This window comes from Staurois parvus, unplaced genomic scaffold, assembly GCF_062004578.1.
Source record: "Staurois parvus isolate SC_StPar_1 unplaced genomic scaffold, SC_StPar_1.0 ptg000293l, whole genome shotgun sequence".
Lineage (NCBI taxonomy): Eukaryota > Metazoa > Chordata > Amphibia > Anura > Ranidae > Staurois > Staurois parvus.
Window position 1 is genome coordinate 2,934,149 of NW_028318089.1, and position 13,347 is coordinate 2,947,495.

Genomic DNA, 13,347 nt, shown 5'->3' on the forward strand with positions numbered 1-13,347 from the left:
CTTTACAACCACTTTAAGGAGTGGGCTGCCCCGTCCATAACAACCAATGACATTTCAGCTGTCAGTGGGATTCCCCTGCTGCCAGCCGAAATGTAAAAAAAAAAATGGCAACAATAATTATCCCTGATCCTTTGTTAGCTTCTGTCCTAATGTGAGTCAGAAAGCACTGTAATTTCCTGCCGAGATGCGGAGAGCCCGCACCGTTTTCTGCTTCTCCTTTGTACTCTTGCCGATAAGTCCTCTGTTGGTAAGATGTGGTTGGGCGGCCAGCTCAGCTTTCTGTTTTGACTACCCATGGCTCTCCTGGCGCTCTCCCCCTCGGAGAGAGGGGATTTAGGGGGGTTGTGCTAGTAGGGGGAGGTTGTGCAAGGAAGGGGGATTTAGGGGAGGTTGTGCTAGGAGGGTGGATATGGGGGGGAGGGGTGTGTGCTAGGAGGGTGGATATGGGGGGGAGGGGTGTGTGCTAGGAGGGTGGATTTGGGGGGGAGGGGTGTGTGCTAGGAGGGGGAGGTTGTGCAAGGAGGGGGATTTAGGGAGGTTGTGCAAGAAGAAGAGATTTAGGGGGGTTGAACTAGGAGTGGGGGGGTTGTGCTAGGAGGGGTGATTTGGGAGGGGGTTGTTCTGGGATGCTGATTGAGGTGCTATGTTGTGCTAGGAGGGGGGATTTGTGGGGGGTGCTAGGAGGGGGATGGGGGGGAAGGGGGCTTTACAACATATGGATAACTGATCTCTGCCTCAGAGTACATTTTAGGGTTTCTTCACACCAATTTCAGTGCTGCAACGTGCAAAATCGCATGTTTTCCCATATTACACCACCCCTCTACCTTCTCTTCATAGGCGATAGGTATCGGTAATCTGTATCAGCAAGTACTTAAAAAAAAAAAAAAAAAAAAAGTATCAGTACTCGTACTCTGTGTTAAAACTATGGTGTCAGTGAATCCCTAGCCAAAATCACACCTAAGCAATGCATGCGACTAGTTTCTCCATACAGCAGGCATCTTGAAACTTTTTTTGTCTTCCTCTGGATCAACTGTAGGTATAGGATTATAAGTTTTTGTTTGAACTGGATGGAATTTTGCCTATTATTCAGCCAGACTAGCTATGTAACTATGTTTTACATGTTTAGTACTTTTTCCATGTGTCATTCCATTTTATTGCACAAAACGTATTTTCTGGTTTCTTCGTATGTATGGATTGCGTGGGTTGTTACGACACGTGGTGAAAATTTAATGTCAATAGCACCTTTTTAGAAATATATTTTCTGAGAAAAAATGGTTACGTGTTCAATACTTATTTTACCCGCTGTATCTTGTGTAGATATATAAATAACAAGTGTTCCTAATACTCTACTTTTTTCCATTATTTTTCTAAAATGTCCCAAAAATGTATGTGGTTTCTTTTCCTGGCTTAACATTTTCTCAAAAATCTTCTAGACTTGACTTTCTGGTTAAAGTTCTCAGAGTCCTCCAGCTTTGAGCACAGTGGCCAGCTGTGCATGCAGAAACCTAATTGATAGAACCATATATTTCTTCTCTTCAGCCTGTTGGTTTTTCTCATTGCCCAGAAAAATGAAATCTCAGTTGTACCACAGATATTGTGTACAAGTTGTTTAACTTGTTTGGGGAGTACACTTTCCCAGACTTCTGCAGAACTTGCTTGCAAAACAAACTTTCCAAGTTGTAAAACCAGCTCTCCTGTCATGTAACTTAGGTATTGGGTAACATTAATGCAGTGTTTCTCAACTCCAGTCCTCATGGACCCCCAACAGGTCATGTTTTCAGGATTTCCCTCAGATGAAACAGCTGTGGTAATTACTAAGGCAGTGAAACTGATCAAATCACCTGTGCAAAATAATGGAAATCCTGAAAACATGACCTGTTGGGGGTCCATGAGGACTGGAGTTGAGAAACACTACATTAATGTGACCTGTTTAGCCCTGGTTCACACTGAATAAGACTTTCAAATTTAAGTGAAATCACACAATTTCAAAGTTGCATGTCAGTGCGACTTCAGGTGCGACTTGTAAGACATCTGTGCGGCTTCATGCACAGATCTCAATGTAAGTCGCTTCAGAAATCGTCAAAAGTAGTACAGGAAATACTTTTCAAATCTGTGTGACTCTAACAAAGACTTTGTTGGAGTTGCACCGATTAGAACTGTTCTATTGCCAAGCTTAGGGTGAGACTTGTCTATTAGAAATTGTCAACTCGCATGACAATTTGCATTGGTGTGAACAGGTACTTAGGATTTTGGCCTAACTGACTTCCAGACCAGTTGATAGTTAAAATCAGAAATCGTATGTCTTACTTTTAATTCATAGGGGCTCTAACATCCTATGATAGAATGCAGCCATACTGACAACTGTTATGCAAGTTTAGGTCTAAGGGCTCGTTCACACTTCACTGTTTTACCAACGCTTGCCAAATGCCCCTATAGCGTTTGGCAAGCGTTGGTCCGGCGTTTGTGGAGCGTTTTTTAACGCTCGGCAAACACCGCATGCGCTGTTTCGCAGCAGTTGCTAGGCGTTTGCTGAGCGTTACAAACGCCTAGAATGAAGTTTGAATGGTGTTACCGCTCTGCAAACGCCCCACAACCGCGCCGCAAACGCCGGACGTGCGTTTGCGGAGCGGCACCAGAGTCAAGAATAGGAGGCTTCAACGCCTCCTGACTCGTCCAGAGGCGTCCGTTTTGCCGCGACGCTACCGCTCCCGTTAGAACAGCACCATGTGCTGCAATGTGCAGAATTGCCAGAGGCTTTTGGGAAGCGGTAAAAACGCTTCCCAAACGCCTCTCTGCCGCCTGCACCTAACGCTAGTGTGAACGTAGCCTTATATTGCCAATATTGTATAAAAAAAAAATCAACCAGTTTTTTTTCGTCATGCAAATGTCCAGTTATATTATTTTTTATTTAAAGTAAACTGATGTAACCGAGGCAGAAAAAATAGATTATCCAGAAATCCTATGGAATGTTTCTGCTTGCGATAGGATTGTTGCTCTTCCTGTGTGGGGTGTAAGGCCTTCTTCATGCAGGAACTCTGCTGTTCTTCATTAGTATAGAGTTTAATAGGCACCAGGCTTTATGCTTTTCTGAAGAACAGATGGGGATGAGGGGAGTTAACTGTCCTCTGGATGCCTCAAATCAGCAAGCAAGAAGATTCACCAGTTTAACACAAAAATGCTAGAATAGCAGCTTCATTCTTTTTAGTAAACCCTTGTGACTGCCTGAACTTTGTCATGTTGACTTTTACAGTCTTCTAAAACCTGTTCCCTGCTAGCATTGTAATTCAGAGATTGGTATTCACATCTGTTGGTGAAGTCACAAGACGCTCAGAGGCCAACTTTTTTGCTTTAACTTTCGTGGAGGATTGGAAATCTAGCTATAGCTGAGTTGTGATGTGGTGATTTCTGAACAACTGTTGTAGGGCAGGGTTATGGGACTTAGGCTAGATTCGCACTTGAGCGATTTGTAGCTCGAAGCTCCAAAAATGCTCAAACTTAAAAAATCAATTGTTCTCTATGGTGCCTGCTCATGGGATTGGGTGTGAACAGGCACCATAGAGAACAATTGATTAAGTTTGAGCATTTTTGGAGCTTCGAGCTGCAAATTGCTCAAGTGTGAATCCAGCCTGAATCTCTGAATAATTTTTTTTTTTTTTTTTTTTCTCAAAATACCTGAAGAACAGATCCATCTGATTGGATGCAGCAACTGGTTAATTAGACCACCAAAGTTCCATTCAGCTCTGTGTTTTTATTTATTTATTTTTTTGTTTTTTTTTGGAGGGATGTTGGACAGGAGATGGCTGACAGGGCTTCCCCCTGAACAAATGTTGTCTGGTTCATCAGGAATCAAAAAATATAAGTGATACAAAATTGTGCTCTGCCAAATAAATGGTGAAACAATTGTAAATATGAGCTTCTGCAGACACATAAAGTGTGTGTTCATCACATGTGAAATAATAAACCAGTGTGTAGCGCTGCTCAAAAACATTAATCAAACATATAAATCCAAAAAACATGTAAAAAAATTCAACAATGTACGTCCAAAAGGAAAAAGAAGGAAAATCTCTTCATCAATGCCTTTCATACATGGTCACTGTGTACGCCAAGTAAACCCTTTTAATGGTATAGCTGGCTCTGTGGGTAGAATTCACAACCATACAAAGCGACCATAGTGCAGCACGTTTCCTAAAACCTCCAAGTTAATTTAAAAATGCACTCCAGTAGGAATATGTTCTTCCCACTAACTTTGTTTGAAGAGGTTTTCCTTCTTTTTCCTTTTGGACCTACATTGTTGAGTTTTGTTTTTTACATGTTTTTTGTATTTATATGTACGCTATGTTTAGTGTTTTTGAGCAGCGCAGCACTACACACTGGTTCATCCGGAATCGAATTGGTTAGGCTGGCCTCAAGTCATTTTAAATGACTGAAGGATAAGGTCACGCTGTGCATTGTGTCCTCCTCTGACTAATTTCAACTGCATGCAAACTGTACATTTCTATGATTAGGTACCTAAAACACACATAGGTTTTCGGTTGTTTCTTGCATAGACTTATTGGTAGGAATTGATATCAAATAGAATTTGGTTCTCTTTCTAATAAAAAATAAATTTTAAACAAATTAGAATTGATTTTGTTATAGTGATAAGAATGCAAGAAACAATAGACCAAGACTTTATTATTCAAGGAAGGTGGCTCCTGACAGCTTGGTGATATGAGACTTGTGCAGAATGAAAATGTTCTTACATTTTAACCTCTCTATAATATATTGTTTTTCTTGTTTTCCCACAGCAAACCGTTATCTCCAGTTTAAATAACACAGAATTCCATGGCAGTGGTTACACAAGGTATGCTAAATGTCACCATCTGAAGCTTATGGTTAAGGAAGTGATCATTCAAGGCAATAAAATGACTTGTTTCGAGCAAAGATAGTAAAATCTTCTATTAACCTGCTGGTGTGACAGAAAAAAAATGTTTAAATAGCTGACCCAATCAGTCCGGGGAAGTCCAAATGTACTGGATATAAAGAAAAGAAACTGAGGGCGCATCGGCCTAGTGCATTACCTTAAAAAACTTAAAAAAAAAAAAAAATTAAAGGAATAAAGATTGACATTATTGTCATTTGTGAGTACAATATCTAAGGCATATCATAAAAGAACAGCACTCTTCCTCAGGGCTCTGAGGAAGAGGCAAGTCCTCGAAATGCGTTAGCCTGTTGGAAGTCCGGGGTTCCCATTAAGGACAGTCATGTAGTGTGGATTGGTCAGTGCTGTTCTTTTATGATGTGCCTTTGATATTATTGTCATTTGTGAATACCATACCTATCTTTATTCCTTTAATAAATGTTTAAGGTAATGCACTAGGCCTGTGCGCCCTCTGTTTTCTTTATATCCATGTCCATCGGATTGGCACAGAGAATCGTGATTCATCACTCCAGAGAACACATCTCCACTGCTCCAGAGTCCAGTGGCGGCGTGCTTTATACTACTGCAACCGACGCTTTACATTGCACTTGGTGATGTAAGGCTTGGATGCACCTGCTTGGCCATGGAAACCCATTCCATGAAGCTCTCTACGCACTGTTGTGCTAATCTGAAGGCCACATAAAGTTTGGAGGTCTTTAGCTATTGACTCTGCAGACAGCAATTTCTGCGCACTGTGTTCTCCAGCATGCGCTGACTCCGCTCTGTCATTTTACGTGGCCTACTTCATGGCTGAGTTGCTGCTGTTCCCAGTTGCTTCCACTTTGTTATAATACCACAAGCACTAGACCGTGAAATTTCCTTGCTACTAAATATTCCATGGACCGATTTCACAGGTGGCAACCTATCACAGTACCACGCTTGAATTCACTGAGCTCCTGAGAGCGACCCATTCTTTCACAAATGTTTGTAGATGCAGTCTGCATGCCTACGTGCTTGATTTTAGCGTGTGTGTAGTTTCCCCTCTGTGTCTACAATGTGGAGTGTTTTTGACAAAGATGTTTCAATAAAGGGGATTTTTAGGAATGTATTTCACTCTCAGCTTATTGACTTCCCCTGTTGTAGTCTGAAGAGTTGTTCATGCCCCAGCATTGTTACCAGCCATAACTGCTCATGAGCACAGAGAAGCAGGAACTTTGTAGTAAATTTTCTAGGGGAAAAAGTATTTACGTTGTGATTTAAAATGCTGAAATGTATGTGGTGCACTGGGGAGGAAGTGGATGTATTTTTTTTTTGCCAAGCTTTAAACAAAACATCTACAGTGCTGTGAAAAAGTATTTGCCCCCTTCCTGATTTTTTTTTTTTTTTTTGCATATTTGTGACACTTAAATGATTCAGATAATAAAAACAAATTTTAACACTACACAAAGATAACCCGAGTAAATACAAAATGCTTTATGTAAAAAAAATAATTGCCCCCCCCCCCCCCCCTCCTGAACAAAATCCTGAACAAAATGAAAACTGAGTTACAGTTCACTTACCACACCCAGGCCTGATTACCGCCAGACCTGATGAATCAAGCAACACAGCATTTCATTACAAAAGAAAAATATAAATCATCCAAACAAACATGTTGGTGGTAAAGTGATGGCCTAGGGCTGCTTTGCAGATTCAGGACCTGTTAAAAAAAAAAAAAAAAAATCAGGAAGGGGGCAAATACTTTAGCACAGCATGGTATGTTTTCTCAGGTTTTTTAAACTGCAAAAAAGGGTGTATTTTATGTGTGTTTTTTGTTTTTGTAACTAGGAAGTTTGTTTTTATGCTACTTCATGCACGTTTGTGTTTTTGTTCACAGCATGGCCATCATATATGGAGTGTTTTCAGCTTCCAATCTTATAGCTCCTTCTGTTGTTGCCTTGATTGGCTGTCAACTTTCAATGTTCCTGAGTGGTTTATTTTATAGGTGAGTAACTGCTGTTGAAATGTTACAATTGCATTCAATAGAATACTAATGGTCTGTAGCTGGATCTGACATGAAATTTAGGTGTGTGTATGTCTCTGTGTCTCTTCAGGGAGTTGCTGCACTAATAGTGCTGCCAATTCCACTTTTCTCTTGGTAGTCTTTTTTTTTTTTCTCATAAAATCCCAGGTGCGCTCTAGTAAGGTTGGTGCATGCTAAACTGGGCTTCCACCTTCTCAGATGAGATGTTGTCTTGTCTCTTCCTGGATATATTTCTTAGAAGGATGAAAGTTGTACTGTTTCTGTACTATAGAGAAACTCAGACTCACACCCCAAGTGTGGCAGCTGTCAGTTAAGCAGCCAAGACAAGAAATCTGTTTCATAATGTGCTTCTAGCTGATCCTTCTGTTTTTTAGTCCTATTTTTAACTGCATAAACTTCTATGAGTTTTGACCTCACTCTGTGCATCAAATGAAAAAAATCTTTTGTTGGTTAGATCATGTCTGTCTGTTTGTTGCACATCTGCTAATATGCAGAATTAAGGTGCATCCAGAAAGTATTTACATCGCTTAACGTTTACCACGTTTTGTTATGTTACAACCTTATTCCAAAATGGATTAAACTCATTTTTTCCTCAACATTCTACAAACAATCCCTCATGATGACAACGTAAAAGAAGTACGTTTTGAATCTTTGCAATTTATTAAAAATAAAAAAACATAAAAAAAAACCCACATGTACATATGTTTTCACAGCCTTTGCCATGACACTCAAAATTGAGCTCTGGTGCATCCTGTTCCCACTGATCATCCTTGAGATGTTTCCACAACTTGATTGGAGTCCATCTGAGGGAAATTCAGTTGATTGGACATGATTAGGAAAGGCATAAACCTGTCTATATAAGGTCCCACAGTTAACAGTGCATGTCAGAGCACCAACCAAGCCATGAAGTCAAAGGAATTGCCCGTAGACCTCCGAGACAGGATTGTATTAAGGCACAGATCTGGGGAAGGGTACAGAAAAATGTCTGCAGCATTGAAGGTCCCAATGAGCACAGTGGCCTCCATCATCCGTAAATGGAAGAAGTTTGGAACCACCTGGAATCTTCCTACAGCGGGACGCCCTGCCAAAATGAGCGATCGAGGGAGAAGGGCCATAGCCAGGGAGGTAACCAAGCACCCAATGGTCACTCTGAAAGAGCTCCAGTGTTTCTTTGTGGAGAGAGGAGAACCTTCCAGAAGAACAACCATCTCTGCAGCACTCCACCAATTAGGCCTGTATGGTAAAGTGGCCAGATGGAAGCCATTAAGTAAAAGGCAAATGGCAGCCCGCCTGGAGTTTACCAAACGGCACCTGGGGGACTCTCAGACCATGAGAAAGAAAACTGGTCTGATGAAACAAAGATTTAACTCTTTGGCCTGAATGCCAAGCGTCATGTCTGGAGGAAACCAGGCACCGCTCACCACCTGGCCAATACCATCCCTACAGTGAAGCATGGTGGTGGCAGTATCATGCTGTGGGGACATTTTTCAGTGGCAAGAACTGGGAGAATGTCAGGATCGAATTAAAGCTGAATGCAGCAATGTACAGAGACATCCTTGATGAAAACCTGTTCCCAAGCGATCTGGACCTTAGACTGGGGCGACGGTTCATCTTTCAACAGCTTAACAACCCTAAGCACACAGCTCACATGAGAAAGGAGTGGCTATAGGCCAACTCTGTGAATGTCTTGGAGTGGCCCAGCCAGAGCCCAGACTTGAACCCAATTGAACATCTCTGGAGAGATTAGAAAATGGCTGTGCACCAACGCTCCCCATCCAACCTGATGGAGCTTTAGTGGTACTGCAAAGAGGAATGGGAGAAATTGCCCAAACATAGGTGTGCCAAGCTTGTAGCATCATACTCAAAACGACTTGAGGCTGTAATTGGTGCTAAAGGGGCTTCAACAAAGTATTGAGCAAAGGCTGGGAATACTTATGTACATGTGTTTTTTTTCCGCTTTCTATTTTTAATAAATTGCAAAGATTTCAAAACTAACTTCTTTCACGTTGTCATTATGGGGTATTGTTTGTTTGTAGAATGTTGAGGAAAAAATGAATTTAATCCATTTTGGTATGAGGCTGTAACATAACAAAATGTGGCAAAAGTTAAGCACTGTGAATACTTTCTGGATGCACCGTAATTTGGCCATCAATGTTACAATCTGATTTTAGATTTATTGGAAAAACTAATGTGCATGTGAGCTTTGCAGCACTCCTCTATTAGGAATGCTGACTGTAGGGACAGACCGCCCTAGCCAACCAATGTGAGTGATGAGAGATGACTGGATGCATTGGAAAGTCTTGTTGTCTCTCTGCATATCAGCCTGCACTGGAAGCATCTACCCCCACCACTAACATTATTGCTGTATTGAAGCTAAAGCAAAATATACTTTTGAATATTTCCATGGTATCTTTGTGCCCAACGGTTGTCTAACGCCTTTCTAATCACCCCCCCCCCCCAATATTGTGGCATGTATATGTATGGCTCTTTTTCTGTTTTCATAGTGTTTATCGCACGTGTTCCGTTTTGAAATGGTTATAGGAAAGCATACAAGGTTGGAACTCTTCACTGCATATGGTAGAAGCCAAACAAACATGACAACATAAATTGTAATATAATAATCATACTGACTTCCTCTTCTGTTTTTTCTTTTAGTGCCTATATTGCAATGTTCATCCAGCCATACACCTGGTCATTTTACACGTTGTCTGTTTTAATTGGGATTGCTGCTGCTGGTAAGAATTGTTTGCTTTTATTCATTCTCCAAACCTAAAGTAGCCATGGCCTTAAGCAGAATTTTAACAGATTTATCAGTCTATGCTACACTGTGTGGATGGAAAAGTCTTCCACTGGGGATTTGGATACAGACGCTGTTCAGCTGACCGTTTTTCTGCACGGCTCCTTCAATTTTTTTGTTTTTTCAGTTGAAGGATATTGGGCGCAGTAGTGGTGACAGGGCCACCTGCTGATCATATTTTAGCTGGGTATTCGGAACCAGACAAAATTCGCTCAAACTTTGGTCATAAGAGTAATGCAGGGGCCTCCATGGTTTTTGAAAGTGCTAGACTTGTATGCTGATTTCTTTGCTTTTAAAGCGATTGTCTTTAGATGAACAAGCTAAAAATGCCTCTTTTAACCACTTCCAGACCGGACACTTTTACCCCCTTCCTGACCAGGGCAATTTTCAGTTTTTAGCGCTATCACACTTTGAATGACAATTGCGCGGTCATGCAACACTGTACCCAAATGAATTTTTTACCATTTTTGAGACAGATAAAGCTTTATTTTGGTGGTATTTATTCACCACTGGGATTTTTTTTTTACACTGATTGCTTTTACACCCATATAGGATGTAAAAGCAATCATTTCTCTTTCTCTCTGTGTGCATTCTTGCACTCATTGAGAAGTACTGAGTGAGCTGTGATTGGTCACAGCTTGTCACATGGTACAAGGCTTTTGTGAATAGCCTTGTACCATGTGACCTCTGTGATCATTCACAGATTTCACACGTAGTAAGCAATGATGTCACAAGTGACATCTTGCTTACTACTTTGCATGTGATCACTGATTGGCCAATCAGTGATCACATGATTGGGACCTCGTACAGAGGTCCCGTCCGACGATCGGTGTTTCACTGTGTCCGGAGGACACAGCGGGCACCGGATCGCGGTGCTGCGTGCTCCCAGGGAGCGCGCACAAGCAGGGTGCGGGGAGGCCGTTTATAGACGGCCACCTGACCCTGCAGTGCCACCGTCCGGCCGTTTATATACAACGGCCGGACGGGAAGTGGTTAAAGAAAAGGCTCAATATTTACCAATTTTTTGCTACCTTGAAGGTCCAAGCTGAGTGAAAATCTCCTATATACCACAAAATTCTATGTGTAACTGATGGCCTGGTCGATTGCTGCACTCTGAGGATTCTCCTGTCAGTTTCTATATCACTAATCTTTTCTCTAGTGATGCAGGGGCTGCAGAATTGAGCCGCTGAGAGCAGAGAAGGACCAGGCATCATACACACGTGAAAGTTTTGCTTAGAGGCTGCTTAATGCCATCATCTTGAATGTGATGGCAGCAGACTCAGAGCTAGGTTATACAGTGCCTCCAAAACATAAATGTATTTTATTGGGTTTTTATGTAATAGACCAACACAAAGTGGCACATAATTGTGAAGAGGAAGGAAAATGATAAATGGTTTTAAAAATGTTTTACAAATATCTGAAAAGTGTGGTGTGCATTTGTATTCAGCCCCCTTTACTCTGATACACCTATCTAAAATCTAGTGGAACCAATTGCCTTCAGAAGTCACCTAATTAATAAATAGGGTCCACCTGTGTGTCATTTAATCTCTGTATAATAAAAGCTGTTTTGTGAAGCCCTCAGAGGTTTGTTGGAGAACATTAGAGAACAAAAAGCATCATGAAGGCCAAGGAACACACCAGACAGATCATGGATAAAGTTGTGTAGAAGTTTAAAGCAGGGTTGGGTTATAAAAAAAAAAAAAAAAATAGCCAAAGCTTTGAACATCTCACGGAGCACTGTTCAATCCATCATCCGAAAATGGAAAGCGTATGGCACAACTGCAAACCTACCAAGACATGGCTGTCCATCTAAACTGACACGCCGGGGAAGGAGAGCATTAATCAGAGAAGCAGCAAAGAGGCCCATTGTAGCTCTGGAGGAGCTGCACAGATCCACAGCTCAGGTGGGAGAATCTGTCTACAGGACAACTATTAGTCGTGCACTCCTCAAATCTGGCCTTTATGGAAGCGTGGCAAGAAGAAAGCCATTGTTGAAAGTAAACCATAAGCTGGTGTTGGTCCACTGTGCTTCATTAAGTCCAGGGTCAATGCAGCCATCTACCAGGAGATTTTGTAGCACTTCATGCTTCCTTCCGCAGAAGAGCTTTATGGGGATGCTGACTTCATTTTCCAGCAGCACCTGCCCACACTGCCAAAAGCACCAAAACCTGGTTCAATGACCGTGGGATTACTGTGCTTGATTGGCCAGCAAACTCGCCTGACCTGAACCCCATAGAGAATCTATAGGGCATTGCCAAGAGAAAGATGAGAGACATGAGACCGAACAATGCAGAAGAGCTGAAGGCCGCTATTGAAGCATCCTGGTCTTCCATAACACCTCAGCAGTGCCACAGGCTGATAGCTTCCATGCCACGCCACACTGAGGCAGTAATTGCTGCAAAAGGGGCCCAAACCAAGTACTGAGTACATATGCATGCTTATACTTTTCAGAGGTCTGATATTGTTCTATGTACAATCCTTGTTTTATTGATTGCATGTAATATTCTAATTTTCTGAGATTGTGAATTTGGGGTTTACATGAGCTGTAAGCCATAATCATTACAATTATGACAAATCACGGCTTGAACTATCTCTTGCATTGCATTTAATGAGTCTATCGCATGTATTACCTTTTAAGTTGCATTACTGAAATAAATGAACTTTTGCATGATATTCTAATTTTTCGAGTTTCACCTGTACGTTTGCAACTGAGTAAGCCACCACTCAAGATTTCTGGCCACACAGGTGGCTGACAGAGCTTGCTTTTGAGCTGATTCAAGTAGAGTCCCAAGCTCTCCGGAGCAAAATGTCCCAAGTTGAGCCCAATTTGGCAGCACAAACTGCACACTTCCTCCTGGGTGCCTGGGTCTTGTCTTACGCTTTAACCTAAAGAAACCAAAGATCCAACTAAGCTCAGGTTCCCGCCACTCCAGTACCGCCCTGTACTGGGGGACAAAAATAAGAAGTGTGCCCCACCATCATCTGAGACTCGCACAATAGCCCTAAGAGACTGGGGAACCACCCCCAGGATCAGTGAGAGGGAAAACAGTCTCCACGCCTACCTGAGAGGAGCCAGTGCCAGAGCAACCAGTCTGCCTGCTGGGGGAGGGGGGTGGCCCAGAGCCTTCCATGCTGTTCTGCAGTGTGATGCCCACAGCCTCTGGGCTTACGTGTTTCCTGTCCCCAGAGGGAGGAGTTCTACGCCTCAAGGGCTGTCCTGGAACACGTTTTGCGAAAGCAAGGTTAACCAATATAACCAGAAAATTCACAACCTACCAATGAATGAGGGCTATAAAATATATACCGTGTGTGTGTCTAAGAATTGTTCCTACTTCAAAATATTTTTCCTGCTTCCTGACTGCCCCACGCAGATATACTGCTACAGGGCGGCTGCTGTGCTCTGGCTCACGTATAGAATACGTGATCACTGCTTCCGGGTAGGGCGCACACGTCCACCTGCCAATCAGACTGTGCTGTGATTCTTTCATCAGTGAGTCCTGGCCAATGACTATTTGCTGGGTCCCACTGATCGGCTCAGTGATTCACGCAACAGAGCTCTGTGATTGTAAACAACACAGAGCTATGTACACTGATAGGCAGTCTTGCTGTGTTTTTTTTTTTCCCTGCTAA

General features: G+C 42.2%; 1 protein-coding gene across 1 annotated transcript in view; it reads left to right on the forward strand.

Annotated features, from left to right (window-relative positions):
- The window catches only part of MFSD11 (major facilitator superfamily domain containing 11), an 83,534-nt gene that overhangs the window by 21,399 nt on the left and 48,788 nt on the right, over positions 1–13,347 (forward strand). The window contains exons 3-5 of the mRNA XM_089682673.1: positions 4,788–4,843; positions 6,774–6,881; positions 9,576–9,655. Coding sequence (XP_089538799.1) covers positions 4,788–4,843; positions 6,774–6,881; positions 9,576–9,655 — 244 coding nt within the window. The remainder of the gene's footprint in view (positions 1–4,787; positions 4,844–6,773; positions 6,882–9,575; positions 9,656–13,347) is intronic.